A 16705-nucleotide genomic window follows, 5' to 3' on the forward strand; every position below is an offset into this window, starting at 1 on the left:
TTTAATGACAAACTATAATATTATAAATGAGCAAAATAGTAAAAATTAATTTTATTAAAAATCAAAACTCTAATATATATTTATACGTGAAAATAATAGGTTATTATAATTTTATAAATATATTTCAATGTAGGTATACAAAATAATTATTAGTCGGGGGTCTTTAGGAAATAATCTCTCTACCTCTCCGAGGTAGTGGTAAGGTTTGTGTACCCCTACCCTCCTCAGACCTCACTTAAAAAATTTCACTAGATATGATGTTGTTGTAGATGTATATTTGTTACAAATCAAATGATTGTTGTTGTTAAAAAATTATTCATATTAACAACCAAAACTCGTTTATCTATATAGACATTAAAGAATAAGATAAAATCAAAATATGCATTTATATACATAATCACATACTCACATACATACTTAATACATATAATATAAAAAATTTGAATGTAAAAAGTACCTTTCAACAACAATATACCCAGTATATTCTCACCAAGTGGTATCTGAGGAGGGTAAGTGTACACAGTCCATATCACTACCTCAAATGTGAGATAGAGAGGTTGTTTAAAAAGTACCTTTAGATTTCGTAATTAATTATAAAAAATTTACTAATAATGTTAAAAGATGGGCTTGAGAATTTGTATACCTACATTGAAATATATTTATAAAATTATAATTATCTATTATTTTCACGTATAAATATATATTAGAGTTTTAATTTTAAATAAAATTAATTTTACTATTATGCTCATTTATTTCATTATAGTTTGTCACTAAATTATATACTCAATTAATATTTCTCAATTTTAATTTTTTTATCTTAAAAATAATTTTTAACTTTTATAAAAAATATGTTATATAAATTAAAAAATAAAAAAATATTTTTATAAAAAAATTTTTTAAAAAAAATAGATACAAATGTTGATATAAATATAAGGGTATAATAGGTATTTTAAAAAATCAAATAAGAAAAACGAGGGAGAATGATTATTGTTCAAAGTTGAAGGGGGTGTTTGATTTTTACAGCAAATTTTGGGGGTGTAAACGATTTTAACACATATCTATGACCTATAATTTATATCTATAGCTATATTTATATTTATATCTATAATCTATATCTATAATATATTAAAGAGAAAAGAATCAAAAATACCCCTCTACTTTAAAAAATTGGTCAACTGTACCCTAGTCGTAGTTTAGGGTTATATTTATCCCGTTGTTAAGAAAGTTATTAAAAATATCCCTTCTTTTTACACTTTTTCATCATGGCAAGATCATAGTCACGTAGCATGACATTTAGAGTGAGTTGGATGCCACGTGGCATGCCACCTCAGCATCAGATTTTTTTTTCATTTAATTTTTTTATTTAAGTTTTATAAATTATTTAATTTTCTTAATTAAAAAAAAATCGTTTTCTAAAACAATTTAAGCATATCTCAACATCTTTCAAAGCGAAAAAAGATTTTAAAAAAAGGTTCATGAGGCTTGGGCGAAAAGTGAGAAATGAAACATACTTTTTCTTGAAATGAAATGCACAATTTATAAATTTAAAATTATGAAATACGGATGAATTTGATAATATTTGAAGCTGGTAATAGAGAGTAATAGCTACTCTAATTGGCACGCATGGTATATAACTTGTGGAAGATTCTGGCTGTCACCTTCACTCTGAAATCCTATGGATCTCGAAGATGTCGCCATAATATTGCGGCCCGTGTTTATGAAGCTGTCTTATTAAGGTGTAATGATCCTACGTTCTCAGTTACGCTGCAGAATATGCTAGTATCCAGCAAGTTAATGGGCACCTACTGCCGTTGCAAGCAGAATCTCAAGTTGATGATTAATGACCTTAAATAATTAATAAAACTTTTTAAAAAATTTTTTAAAATGTCTGATGATGAGGTGGCATGCCATGTGGCATCCACCTCTCCAAATATCATGCCACATGACTATGATTTTGCCATGATGAAAAAGTGTTAAAAAGAGGGGTATTTTTAATAACTTTCTTAACAGCGAGGTAAATATGACTCCAAAGTATAACGGAGGATAAAGTTGGCCAATTTTTTTTAAAGTAGAGAGGTATTTTTGACCCTTTTCCCTATATTAAAAGTGTGAAGCGCCTTAAAAATATTATTTAAATTTTGTCATTCATTATAAGTCTTTGATTTAGACAAAATCATTTTTTTCACTATTTTTCCTAATATTTAAAAGTTAAAAATTAGTTAAATATATTTATGGTAAAACCTTTCCTTATTAGAAGTCATCAGAATTAATAACAACTAATGTTTTTCATCAGTTTAAGAATTTTAAGTCAACTAAATTTTATTTTAAGATGATATGAAAAATTTAGAAATAAATATAAAAGCATTAAAATAAGAAAAATTTAAAAAGTATCAAATTTTTAAAAATTTTAAGTACGTAATAAGAATGTAATCAATGATTTTGTAAAGATTTGACTTTAAAAATAAAGAAAAAAATTTTAATATAAAAAAAATTGTATCACAAATATGTTTCAAATTGATGTGTCTCTCTCTTCCACTGGCAGCAAGAAAAAGAGGTATTGTACGTATATATGTGCTTACACTAAAATATATATTTATGCTTACATTATTATATTAAAGTGTAAAACATCTTTGAACTTTTTATACTTTATTAAAAATCTCTGCAACAGACAAAATCATTTAATTTTAATAATCAAATGTTATACGTGTGAGACACATGCAGTCAAACTAGCACTTATATATAATGGAGAATCACACATTTTAATAATTCTCATAAGAACTTTTTAGATATTTCACTTCTTTGATGATGTAAAAGTTGCTACACATATCAAATTTATACTGTATTGATGGTATCTATTTCTTGTATATTTCCATTCCCGCCTTATTATTTGTTATGACCATCTCCACTTGCTCTTTTGTAATTGACTTCTTCTTATTATTTATTGGATTGTCTTTTAATTAAAACTTCTTTTATTTATTAAAAATAATCACTTTAGCTCGAAAAAAGTAATGTCAAAATAACCTTTAACACAAAATTAAAGTTTGCAGTGATTTTCGACTACACCATTGTAATTATTTTAAAATATTATTTATTTATTTTTTAATAAAATATAAGTACTAAATAGGGGAACTTAATAAATACTCCCTCCGTTTAAAAAAGAATGACCTACTTTGACTTGTCACAACGTTTAAGAAAATAAAGAAGACTTTTGAATCTTTTAGCTTTAAATTAAAGTAGTGTCAAATTTATCAAAATGTCCTTTAATCTTGTGGTCATAAACATGTCATGTGGAAAGTTAAAATTAAAGTATTGCCAAAAAAGAAAATTGGTCATTTTTTATGAAATGGACTAAAAAGGAAAGTAGAATATTCGTTTTAAAAGAAGGGAGTAATATTTATATTTATTGTATTCTTAGTGACATGAAAAAAGTAAACTAATGATTAAAATGAGAAGAAAAATTTATTCTTTAAGGGGTGTGTAAAATTAAAAAAATTATGACACAGTGCATTGCTGTTATCCAATTACTATTTAATATTTTTATTGATTATTATTAAATTAATTTGTGTTAAGATTCTAAATTAATGTTATAATTATTTTAATATAAACTAGAATTCATATAAATAGTTGTTGTATTAAGTAATTCTATAAGAAAAAAAGAATTTTAAAAAAATTTTGCCACATGAAATTATGAGCAAAACTAAAATTTAATAAACATCAAAATAAATTTATTTTATCTATGCTAACAAATTCATAAAAGTATAGATAATTTTTTATTATTATTTTTGGCGAATCGTAATTATTTATATACTTCAAATCATGTTATTTTATAAAATATCTAATTCTCCGATAATACTTTATTACTCAAAAATAATATTCTAATTTAAATTATTCAACTATATGGTCATGAACTTAAATAACTATGAATACTTATCAAAAAGACATGTTTAATATTTCATTAAATAATATTAATTATAAGATAAAGATATAATATAAATTAATGTTTTTACTTTTGCATTCTAAATTTGAACCCGGACTTAATACGAACATGGTGGAACTAGTTTTGCTTATAAACGTCACTAAGTAAACTAAAAGAATCGGATGAAAAGTTGCACCATAGAATGCAACGATTTATTAGTTATGTGCACTGATAATATGTAGACTTTTTATATTACTATGTGTTATTTAACCGGCTATATGGTAGGTCATTATTTCATTTGTTTAAGATATTAGGTTTCTTATGAATTAGCTACATGTGCTGCAGATTAATTTCACTTGATAGTATAAAAACCTATATGCTGAAACTTGAAACTGTTTAATGGGGAAATAATCTTATAAATCCTAAAATGCGTATGAAGCGATAAAGTGAAAGTGGTATCAAATAAAAGGAAAAAAGGTTACGAGACCAACCATTGTCACATATTGACTTGTTAGGTATTCCCTCACCGTTTTGAAGGGTTTAATTGGTCTAAGCACGAGATTGATATTATGTGAAGATTACACACAGTAAGCAAAAGTCTATGCACAAAGTCTTCTTTGCCATGCCCCACTCTACTCTGTCCACTCTTTGTTAGCATCGTAAGCATAAGTTTGGAGTCACTAAACTGAGTAAATAAGGGCCCTCAACAATGACATTCACTCAGCCATCAATCCTATAAGCATAGTCCATGAACCTTCTTCCGACCTCGTAGGAAGCTCACTAGGAAATTAAGATACACAACGAGCTAGCTAGGAGCTTATGCTCTTAACATATTAAATGTCCGCCATGAGAATTCAGTCGATCACCATCCATGGCTGCAAATAATCCCAGTGCAAACATGCTTGATGGGAGTTTTAGATCATTGGACTCACCTGACAGTGATGATTTCTCAAACCACCTAATTAACTTTGAGCTTTCTGATATTCTCGAAATAGATAATTGGCCCATTCAACAAGATCCGACACTCATACCCCAGTACTCAAATTATGCAGCAAACCAAGTGGTTAACACCAGCAGTTACCAGGAAGAACCTAGCAACAGTAAGCATTTTATCAACACTACTTTTCGTACGTATAACTTAAGATATATGCTATATGGCAATAAATAACATGAGCCATCTAATAATAGAATTACCCACAATCAGAAAAGAGAAGAAGAAAAAAGCATGCATACATTAGAAAATAGTTTCAAATTAACACAATGAAATTCAATTATCTTTCGTGCTAAATATTGTTGCTTGGCAACAAAATAGACATTGGAAGCAGCAGCAGCAAGAGGAAAGAAGTAAAGGACAAGGTTGCTTTCAGAACGCTATCACAGATTGAAATACTAGACGATGGCTATAAGTGGAGAAAGTATGGAAAGAAGATGGTGAAAAATAGTCCCAACCCGAGGTAAGATGAGAGCTTCATTCTTTTCTGTTTCAGGCAAGCAAAGTGACAGGACAAAGAGTACTTTAATTTGTTAAAGCTTACCTTCTTCTTTCGCTTTTCATTCTTAATGACAAATATCACTCTTCTAGCTTGGAAATCTAAAGGGCTCAGCATACACTATGCCATATAGATTTGAAGCTTATTGTTATAATATTGGTTAGTTTGCTGGAATAAGCTATCTGAATCAAATAAGCCTATATCTGCACTAACAGTTACCTGAAAATCTGTTTGCATCTTACTATGCCATATATAAGTTGTATTTTTTAAGCTATCCTAAGTCCTAACAAAGCAATTACTACGTAGTCCTCAGTTCCAAGCAATAGTTAGGGTTGGTTATATGAATTTGAAAGCTAATTTTAACTACTAATACTTTATATAGTCATTCAATGACAGGGTAGTAGAAAATAATAATAAACTTCCCTTACGTGACCATTGTGGTAGGCTAAACGAACATACACAAACTTTAATCAATTAATTAATTATTTTTTTTCACGGAGACAAACATAAAAGTTATGTGCTATTTTGCTTTATTCGATAGCATGGCAGCTTATGGAAAGTGGTACGATAACTAACTCGGGTGACTTATGTTCTATATCAACAGGAATTACTATAGGTGCTCCGTAGAAGGTTGTCCAGTGAAGAAGAGAGTTGAACGAGACAAAGAGGACTCTCGGTATGTGATAACCACCTACGAGGGTGTCCACAACCATCAAGGTCTATCCCCATTCTGATTCCTGTAACAGAGCTCGAGTTTGAAAGTTACTATGACTCTTGCACGGTAGCTAGCTAAATCAGGGTTCTACTGCCAGTAAATTGAATCCTGACAGCTTGGCGAGTTCATAACCAAACATTGTGGGGTGGTCAGACGGAGGCATCGATCTGTAACTTAAAAGTAATCGTTAGAACATTTCGTGCCCTTCAGTTGGCATGTAGTCTTATCCTGCTTCCTACATGATTTATATATCCTACAGCACTATCAACTAACATGGTATTCCTGATCAGTTTTGAAACATTTTGTGCATGCAGTGATCAATCGAGACACAGGCCATCCAATATAAAAATAAAAACAAAATCAGCCTTTTTTTTCTGGATAAGGGATTATAAAAGAAGAAAAAAACATAGCGAAAGGAAAGATAAGCATCAGATTCTATCTTGTTTCACCTGAAAATTTTAGAGAAGAACCACAAAAATTGTTGATTAAACTCTGTTTTGTCCAGGAGGCAAATGCAATACGATCTTCGTTATTATTACGTATATAAAGGGCGGATCACGCCAACAGATGATACAAAACTGACAGGCTTAAATTTCCCGAGAACAGAGATAAGAAACTCTCAAAACGCTTAATAAGATTCAGTGCAGAGGAACAATCCAATTTTTCTCAGCGAGTGTAGTATTGCTACTAACATACTATTGGACAATTGACACTTGGAACTTTGCAGTAGAATTTCTTGAACAAATTATTGTTAGTACATTTCTACTAACAATCAAGTATCAAAACTAATATTTGTTCTCCCCTCTTTAGCAGTCATAACATCAACAGGGAATTGAGCAACAAACTAGTCTATATACAATATCAATGTTTTATTGGAATAGATAGCAGGAAATACTACTACGCTGATGCATTACAAAGCAAGTGCAGTATCAACCAAGGCAATAGAATCTTAGAAAGTATCATATTCTTAAGGCTATATTTTAATTTATGAGATAAAGAATCTAGAAATCACCAGCATTTCGAGAAAGTCTACAACATATATAGGAAGAACAACACGAGAGCCCCAAAAACTTATTGTTGAGAGCCCCAAACATCACGAAATGCTAACAATGGAGATTATGCTATGCAGTGAAACTTTCTTCAGCTACTTTACACAAACATGATTGAGCGATTAATTTCTTTTCATATACAAAATGGAAAAATATAGATGCCTAGAAAAAGGGTTTATAACTTGATTCCCAACTGACTGGGATTTGGACAACTTTCAGTTGGAAAAATAATATCAGAATTTCGTATATGAACATCTGATGCTGCCAACTCTTTGCACTTGGAATCTCCGGTATGAAAATCTGATGAGATGCTCCACAAAACATTTCGAGGCTGCATATTTCTCTTTATCTGCGAGGATGATCTTACGATGGCGTTTGACTTGGAGAATAGATTTTTGCTTCTTCTCTCCATGCCACTTGATAGCAACCACCGCGACCCAGCTTGTTGCCGTCTTTTCGTGCCCCCAATTTGGTCATCATTAGGCCCAATATTAAAACCTGCAACATGAATTCCGGTGATCCTAAATTGGGAAACAGCCTGCCTATGGATTTCCCCCTCACTTTCTCCAGCAATAATTTCTTCTTCAATGAATTGCTCCTTCGGATCATTTTCACTGCTTGAGTTTCTTTCTGATGCTCTGCTGCATGTAGATCGTTCAACAGGAGCATAAGACCTCTCTAATTGAATCAGAATGAGCATAGAGATCCCGACCATCTCATAGTCACGCAGAGGATCTCTGAGTTGAACCCTCAGGCTTAAAGTCAAGTTGTTACAAAGTTGACTAGATTCTCTACACAACAATTCCGACCTTTCTTGACCTGTTTCTAGTCCTGAACTATCTAAATCAAGGGTTTTAGCATGATGGACTGCTAAGATTTTGGTAATTCTTTCCTTGGTCTCAGGAATGTTACTGAAATCTCCAGCATCCAGCCTCAACCATTCATCTGGTGAAACAGACAGCTCAACTAAATCACCATCATCATCATCACTTTCTTTGCCACACCAGTACTTGAATGTGCTAGCTGTATTAGAACCAAAAACATTACTAAATTGAGGTCTAATGATTGAAGGTGCTTCATTATCTGACAAATTTGACTGGATTCTCAGCCCTTCCAGTGTAAGAGGTTCTATCTCATCCATTGCCACAAGAGCTAGATCCTCCATAAACACAAAATCTAAAGCTACATCATCAATTATTGTGGTGGAATTGAGATGACCAGAACTCTGATGAAACAGCAGATCTTCACTGTCCTTCATATCAAATAACCCATACCAAAAAGAGAACCTGCCAAAAGAATCACAAGAACAAAACAAATATCATCATTTGGACGACATACAAATAATGAAAATGATAGAATATTTATAACTTTTATATCATGATCTTACAATTACAAACCTCCCATCTAATTTAAGTCGGGATCTGGTTTCCGGGGCCATTTCTTGTATATTCCTCCCAGTGATATCTTCTAAAGGCATCAGCTTATCTGCCTGAGCAGACATTTTGGAAATTCCACCAGATGCCCAGCAGCTGAGTATTTCCATAACATTACAACCCATTGAAGCAGGGAGCACAACTGGACAAGAAAACTGCATGATCAACCTTGCACCATTCCTTGCATTCCTAAAAAGTTGAGGACGCATTGAACATAGGAAGCCCCCATTATGCGTGCACATTTTAGAACCTAAGCCCTCTCCAAGAGGAGGTAATTCTAATGGTCTTTTAGGGGAAAGATAGATTGGACTTCCAAACCCTCCAGAGCTGATGCCTGATGAATTCTGGAATGCTTTATCATTCAAACCCCAATCTTGCATTAAAGCCTCAGTTTCCAACGTCACTATCATTTTCGCATTCCTTTTACTCCTCAATGACTGGGTACCCCTCTTATGGTCCTTCTCAAAATCCATAATAACCGATGACAAATCAAAGTCATCAGAGCATGCAACTCTTCCATGAACACTTGAAGCAATGCCACTGAACTTCATTTGATCATCTGTTGCATCAAAATCAAAAATTGAGTTTCCAGAAGAAAGGGTTTCCTTCTCAAATTGTCTCAAAAGGCACTCTCTTGGCGAATCCAGACAACTATTAGAACTCAAGTCAGCTGACTTCTGCTCAATGTTTAACATATCCAGAAAATCATTTGCCACAGACTCTGTCACATCATCTAGGCTAAGTGATTTCACCCGCCTACTGGATTTGTAGCTGGACTTCAGATTCATGCAGGTTTCTTGGTCAATGGAATCATACATTTCTGCTGGTGAATTCAACTCTGCAGACTCAGCAGTCAACAGGTCAAGGAAAATTGACTCAAGCTCTTCAAACATTTCATCCTTGCACACATCAGTTTCCTCATAATTGCTGCTCTTCATTGTATATTCTCCTTCATAGACGTCATTTCTTTCACATTTTTGCTTGTATTCACTTTTCTCACTACTTCTTTCCTCCAAAATGTAAGCAACATCGGTAGTTTCTGTTTGAGTATCATCACATCTTTCATAAGAACATACTTCTGGTTTCAACAGCTCTTTCCTATTAGATTCTATGCCCAGCTCAGTGATAGAAAACTCAATATGTTGATCATCCATGGTATTTTCAACAGAAAACTGAGACAAAGCACCAGAATATGATTTTAAGGGCTCTAAATATTCAAAAAAGAAATCTAAGTCATCCAATTTATTCAACTTTCCCTCCTCAAGTTTTTTATACAGAGAGGTAATAGAGCGAGAAAGTTCTGGTTTTTGGTCTGATAAAACCTCCTCAAAACTTCTTGCATCTAGGGACCTAGATGAAGAATGAGTCAGACCAACAGGCTTGCGGGAAACACTTCCAACCCTCGGAAAACTTCTATTAGCACTAACCCCATCATATTCTGAGAAATGATCTATTGCAGCAGGTTTGATGCCCTGCACGAAAGGGCTAGGTTCAATTGAGTTACTCCCTGATACAGAGAAACCGAAAATAACATTCAGCATTGCACCTTTAGCCTTTCCTGAAAGCTTGAAGCTCGTGGTCCATTTCCCTGAATTCCTTCTTCCCCCTTCTAACTCGTCCATGGTAAGTGGAAGCAACCTCATAAGATCAACCCAATGTTTGCCAATATCTAGGGATGGAGCCCCAGTTGCAGAAACATAAAGCAGGAAATGTTTGGCCTCATACTTTGCTGAATGCTGGTGTCCAGTCCTACTTCCATATACAGAACAGGTATGCATCAAAGTCTCTCCAAACTCAGCTGTTCCCTGACAAACCTGAGCAGGGCGAGTTCTCATCACTTCACCCTTATGTTTCCAATTTACACACAAAGCAAGGTCCTTGAAATTGACAGGCAAGCCCTCAATGGCATGAACATGAAGAAAGAAACAACAATTGAACCGTCTATGGCGGATATGAGTTAGAAGCTTTAATGGCTTCCAACTCCATATTGAGGATTTCTTCTGTTTTCGCAGCATGTCATCAGCTACAACATTTGAACTGGATTTAGAGACATGGGTATCACCAACAGAATCATGCCCATGATCTGCTTGAAAAGTTGAAGCCTTCTGAGGGGTTTTATGTACATAAAGAGCTTTACTAATTTCTTCAATGTCACGCAGCAATCGCCCACCATTCTGATCCCCACTGCTGCTCTTCCAAGACATCTTCTTATTCACTGCCAGAAAATAAATATCCAACAAAAAATCCAAATAAGAAGCCCAAAATAAGGACACTTATTGACCAGAAAATTTTATTTGTACATCTATTTTTTTTTATGGTGGTGTCAAGACCAGCTGCACCTTGACTATTCCACCTAGTATTTTCTATCTCCCACCACCTACCAGCCCACGTACCAAAAAATATTTATATTTGCATTTTTAAGGAAACCTCAAAATATATAAAGTAAACCTAAATTTCAACTATGCCTCAGTTCTAAAATAATTATTCAGCTATTTTAAGAGGATTTATCACAGTTTAACAATCTTAGGCTGACATCAACATATCAGCAGCTCATTTATTCGGATTTTAGACCGACTATGCTATGCTACATGCAAGTTGAACCTATATATATAGGTGTCATTGTGTGTATTTTATTTTTGATAACATGGTGTACGGACCATCTGCATCTTGACTGATTCCACGGGATACCCGCCACCTCCCACAAGCATCCGGTACTAGGTAACTCTATTCACCAAGGCTAGATCAGATGAGAGGTTAGGACAGATGGGAAGAAATCACCTAATGTTTTTAATGCCTTCACTGGGATTCAAACCTGAGACTTCATGGTTATCAACCACTTCATTGACAACTAGGTCACACCCTTGAGTATTAATAGCAAAATTTAACCGGGGGCGGACCTAGGTGGAGCTTAGGGGTTCCCTCGAACACCCTTAATCGAAAAATTACATTGTATATGTAAGGCCAAATTATGATTTTATGAGTCTAAATATTAAAATGAACCCCTAAGAAATGATGAGAAGTTTAGCTCAGTAGCTAAGGGGTTCATTCGCTGCCTTGGCGTCCTGGGTTCAAGTCCCACACCCTACATTCCTTTTTCCCCTTTTAATGCTTTGGGGAGTCCCATAGCAAAGGCCTTAGTGGGCTCAACTTCTGGGCTTGGATCTTTGTTCTTCTCTTTCATTATTTTTCTCTTTTATGTCATTTCTTCCCTTCAATTTCTTTTTGTTCAAATTTATTAGACATTCTTTTTATTTTTGTCCTTTATTCTTCTTATTTTCTGTGATTTTTTTTTTTCTACATAACTTTTTTTCATGTACTAACTCGAAGAAACTCTTTAAAAACATGATGAATGATTATTAAACTTGAAATTGTTATAGAAAAAATATTTCTCTTAAAATATTATAAATGAAATTTAATCAACAACAACAAAAACAACAACAAACCCAGTGTATTCCCACCTAGTGGGGTCTGGGGGGGTAAGATGTACGCAGTCCATACCTCTACCTCTGATGAAGTAGAAAGGCTGTTTCCGATAGACCCCCGGCTCAAGACACGAGATACCACACAAACACATAGTGCAGCACAGAAGCAGATTACATAACATAAATACGGCACCCATAAGTAATATAAAGCAGAGGAAAGCAGGGGAAAGCACACAGATTCGTAATACAACATGGAACACGGAACACGGAATCATGACAAGAATAAAACCCCCACCAAGTAATTCCCTACACTAGCGACCCGAACTGGCCCTAATCCTCTGCCGTAATTCGCGTCCTCCAGACCTTCCTATCTAGGGTCATGTCCTCGGTGAGTTGTAACTGTTCCATGTTCCATGAAATTTAATCAAATGAAGAAATTTTATAATCGTGAATATCCTTTTAGCAATATTAATTTAAGTGAATTTTCTTTCTTTAATCTCATGGCACCTTTTTTCCCCCTTTTTCCAATTCTATTCTAGAGAGATGGAAATTAAACTTTTCATTATGGAAACTAAACTAAACTAACTAAACTTAATTGATTTATTCATCATTCGTCTTTTTTTACATTTACTAACCTAGTGAATTGAACTAAATGAACTAAAAAATCGGCAATGCATTTATTTATCTTTTGAATATACATTATAATATTAGTAGCTCAATCCTCGAACACTTTTAGAAAATTTTGGCGATTTTCAAAGTAACATACGATTGAATGGATACTAATTTAGAGTTATAAAAAGTGCAAATAAAGTAGAACATTGCAAGAAAAAAAAGCACAAGAAAATTTTAAGAAAGCTTGATGGAGCAAGGTAAAAGTAGGAAGAAATGCTCAACACGCATGACAAGGTAAGTTTTAGCGCGTTAAGATTAATCTTCTTCTTTCCCATCTCACTTTGTTTTTCTTCTTATAAATTTTGCGTGTATGCTTCTTTATACTTTGAACCCCATTGGAAGAAATCTTGGGTCCACCATTGCAGGTAACAATCCTCATAGTTGTTTTTTATTTCTACGTATTTTGACTGTTTTGCCCCTTCCCGTAGCTTCAGTATGATGTGTGTGGCCTACAAAGGTGGGTGACATGATTTCCAAGGTGGTCATACATGATTGGAAAGTGGATAGGGTTGACAGTTCCTTAGGTCAAGAAGGTGATTTTTGGGTTAGTTGGACCTTTGGTTTGAGTCCCGAGTCCCGAGCATTTAGGATGGATTATGAGTTGTTAGATGAAAATTTCAAAGTTAAGAGCTGACTTTTGTCAACATTTGATCAAGATGACCTCGGTTAGGTGTTTTGATGGTTCCAATGGGTCTGAAATATTGTTTCAGTCTAGTAACACATTGGTTTTGTCTTCACAAGGTTTAGAACAAATCCCATGAAACCGTTCAGGGATTTTGGGTCTTTGCCTGTTAATTGATGCACCAGATCTGGTGCATGTGTAATTAACCCTTCATGTTTGTGATGCCTTGGTCTCAATCACGAAGGGAAAAGGTTTTGAGCATCATGATTGCGGTGGCTCAAGTCGAGATCGTGCAGGTCTTTAGACGGGTCGGGGTTCGGGTTTGATTTATGCTTCACATCCGCGAAGGTTGTTCCATTCAGGTTGTCGTGATTGTGATGGTGGATTCCATAATCATGAAGGGCAATGTACCTGGATATATTTAAAATGCCATTTTAGAACATAAACACCATTTTTGGTCGATAAAAAAGAGGATTTCAAGATTCTTCATTGGGTATGAATCTAAGCCTTTAGTTTTGCATTTCCCAATACTTTATTGATAATTTTACCTTTAAATCAAGGTTTTAAAATTGAGAAAATTGGAAATTTTGGGGCTAAATTTATGAAACAGATTTGAGATTTTGAAGGTCGATTTGAAATTGAATTTTGATGAAATTTTATAGTATTTGTTTTCTTTAAGTTATGGGTAAAATGATTTTCAAATAAAAATTTTATTTTGCTCCAGCGGGCTCAAGATTGACTTTTGGATTGACTTTTTGAGCCCACATAAAAGTATAGCAATATGTGGGTCCATAGATTAATTTTCTTATGTAGAAATATATATTTGATCAGATTGGACACATTCAAAAAGCTTTACACAAGGGAAAAGCTAAGATTTGAATTTTCGAGCTTCGCTTGGGGCAAGCTGAGACTTTTTTGAATCATTTCCAAAGTGTGTGTATAGTTTCATTGTGTAAATGGGTAGTGGGCAATAGGGGTCCGTAAAGCCGTGATAACAAGCATTTACGCGGGTACTAGTCCCATGCTATGGGTAACTGAGGTTTGTTTCCTAATTTGTTGAAAAATGTGAATATGTGAGCTTATTTCATAGTGTAGTGTTGGTAAACATACTTATGTGCTCACTGTTATATGCTAAGGTTATGGATAATTGAAAGATAGCATATGTATCATTATATGGGTAGGAGTCGGCTATTGATTGTCTCACTGATCACTTACTTCTACATATGTTGGGAGCATGACTAAAGAATTGGCTAGCTGTACTGCTAATATAAGTTGTTGGTAGGCATGATAAAGAGATTTTCCATACTTTGTAAGTATTTCGTGACTGAAGGCATTCTTATATTTATTCATGATTGTGTATTATATGAGATCCCTTGCTTATTATCTGTTGTATCATACGGTTGGACACTGAAAGCCTAAGGGTAGAATCCGGAGGTAATAAGATGCATTTATGAGATACAGTGCCTTCTTTGATATACTCTCTGATGGTGTAAGGGCAGCATCTGAATTAAGTAGTGACATGATATTTTTCCAATGGCCTACGGGCAGGATCTGGAGGTTTTATATGGACCTCGCGAATCCCCCATGTTTCTTGACTATCTGACAGAGAACGTGGGTGTATACAGATTTACTGTCCCGGCAGGAGGCATGCATCATAAATATCATCTCTATTTGATTTGCATTGTCTTGATCAGATCAGTGTTTCACTGACAGAGTGACATTTCTACCTTTATTCTAATTTGTGGTGATTATGAAATGCCTCGACTGATTTATATAAACTTTTGTTGATATTAGCTGCTAGTCGGGGTCTGTCTTCATTTGAGAGAAGTATTATTTATGGAAAGTACCAGTATAGGGAAGTTTAGGACCAACCCTCGTTATCTCTTGGATTTGGATCGGTCAATGACGCTGCTGAGTACAGGTGGATTTCATACTCACCTTTGCCTTGTCTGCACATTTTGTGCAGGTTCAGAGCCTACCTCCGATCGGTGACAGATACCGGTGTTTAGTGCGAATTTTCTCGAAACTTTGAGGTGGCTGCTTGGCTGATCCACAACACTCATGAATCTCATCTATGTTTTGGTCTTTAAGTATTTCCTTTCGGATACTTTCCTTGTTCGGAGTTGTATTCAGATATTAGATGGCATAGACTAGTGAATTCCAGGTTTTGGGGCCAAAACATTGTTGTTTATCCGTATTCTGATTTTGAGTTTTATAAATGAGTTTGATTATAACTTATCTCATGTTTAACTGTTTCTTTCTGCATATTTAATTCAAGATTTGAATGTGTTTTGGTTAGCTTAACTATCGGTGGGATAGATAGGTGTCTATTACTTCCCCCGGATTTCAGGACGTGACAGCCCATCATCAATTTTAATGCTTCTGTTTCAGCTTATAAAGATTAACATACGCAATTAGGTAAAATGAAGCACCAAATTTCTCATATACTTTTATCTTCGTTTCTTCAATTTATGAATTCAAGAAATCATAACTCCGCAATTTTCCACGTACTATCAAGAAAAAAAACTCCATAACATAAGTTTCAACAATAGATATATATATATGCTTATATTCAGAATATGGAGATTTAACATCCATAATTAGGTAAAAACAAAGAAGTAAACTTGTTCTCGGTTCAATCTTGTTTTCTGCAATTTATTCCCACAAATTTTCAAGAAAATCAAATACCCAATTCAGCACAGAAGTTTCAACTGCAGCGACAGTAAATCAATCCAACTTACAGCTCAAATCGAAAAAGGATTGAATCCAAAGATAAAAGAAAGAAAGAAATAGGAATAAGCCTTACAGTAGTAAGAGATCTAACATATTAGAGCAAGAGAGGATGGAAGATGGAGCTGACTGTTGACTGCTGATTTTAGCTAAAGTTTTCTGGGTTCCCGATTGATGATGTAATCCTCTGCTCCTACTCGCAATTTTTTTACCTTGTTTTCTTTTAGGAAAATGGTCGGTATGTTCTTACTCTATATCGTGTTCCTTTGAGTTTTCCGTTTGCAACTTCTCTCACAGCGCCCTACTTTTTCGCGCGGTCAACAACCCCTACCCAATTCTCTTCCTCAATTTTGTTTTATTATAAGTAACGAGTACAATACATGGTGGAACTAGGGCGGGTATGGTACGTGAGACGGAGGCCATTTATTTTTGGGAAAAATACATGGGCCGGTCATTTAAAAAAAATATCCATATTTAAAAAGGTAAATAAGCTGTAGTTAGTCGGTTAAATTAATTTTTTTTTTTTAGATATTTGACTTAATTGGACACATACAATCTCTATACTTAATTGATATACTTTTATACCTAGTTGATACACTTTTTAAAAAAGAGAAAGGAAATTCTATGCAAGCACATGCAGTTCCTATACCCAATTG

General features: G+C 34.0%; 2 protein-coding genes across 2 annotated transcripts; one reads left to right on the forward strand and one right to left on the reverse strand.

Moving 5' to 3' along the window:
- The first annotated feature begins 4586 nt into the window (after positions 1 to 4586).
- On the forward strand, positions 4587 to 6393 carry LOC107879653 (probable WRKY transcription factor 50). The gene is made up of 3 exons (XM_016726643.2): positions 4587 to 5016; positions 5229 to 5370; positions 6011 to 6393. Exons 1-3 carry the CDS (start codon positions 4788 to 4790, stop codon positions 6138 to 6140), a joined length of 501 nt encoding a protein of 166 aa, XP_016582129.1. The 5' UTR covers positions 4587 to 4787; the 3' UTR covers positions 6141 to 6393.
- Positions 6394 to 7083: 690 nt separating this feature from the next.
- LOC107838947 (protein PLASTID MOVEMENT IMPAIRED 1-RELATED 2) lies at positions 7084 to 16493 on the reverse strand. Its single transcript, XM_016682240.2, has 3 exons — positions 16126 to 16493; positions 8568 to 10818; positions 7084 to 8456 (listed from the first exon to the last, which is right to left on the reverse strand). The coding sequence occupies exons 2-3, from the start codon at positions 10805 to 10807 to the stop codon at positions 7346 to 7348; spliced, it is 3351 nt and encodes a 1116-aa protein (XP_016537726.1). The 5' UTR covers positions 10808 to 10818; positions 16126 to 16493; the 3' UTR covers positions 7084 to 7345.
- Between the last annotated feature and the right edge of the window lie 212 nt (positions 16494 to 16705).

This window comes from Capsicum annuum, chromosome 8 (assembly GCF_002878395.1).
Source record: "Capsicum annuum cultivar UCD-10X-F1 chromosome 8, UCD10Xv1.1, whole genome shotgun sequence".
Lineage (NCBI taxonomy): Eukaryota > Viridiplantae > Streptophyta > Magnoliopsida > Solanales > Solanaceae > Capsicum > Capsicum annuum.

Bases quoted from the DNA above. Each gene is read 5' to 3' on its own strand.
- LOC107838947 (XM_016682240.2), bottom strand. From the start codon at position 10,807: ATGTCTTGGAAGAGCAGCAGTGGGGATCAGAATGGTGGGCGATTGCTG. The intron at 8,457-8,567 runs GTTTGTAATTGT...TTCTTTTGGCAG, and splicing joins CGACTTAAATTAGATGGGAG to GTTCTCTTTTTGGTATGGGT.
- LOC107879653 (XM_016726643.2), top strand. From the start codon at position 4,788: ATGGCTGCAAATAATCCCAGTGCAAACATGCTTGATGGGAGTTTTAGA. The intron at 5,017-5,228 runs GTAAGCATTTTA...GCAACAAAATAG, and splicing joins CCAGGAAGAACCTAGCAACA to ACATTGGAAGCAGCAGCAGC. The intron at 5,371-6,010 runs GTAAGATGAGAG...CTATATCAACAG, and splicing joins AAAAATAGTCCCAACCCGAG to GAATTACTATAGGTGCTCCG.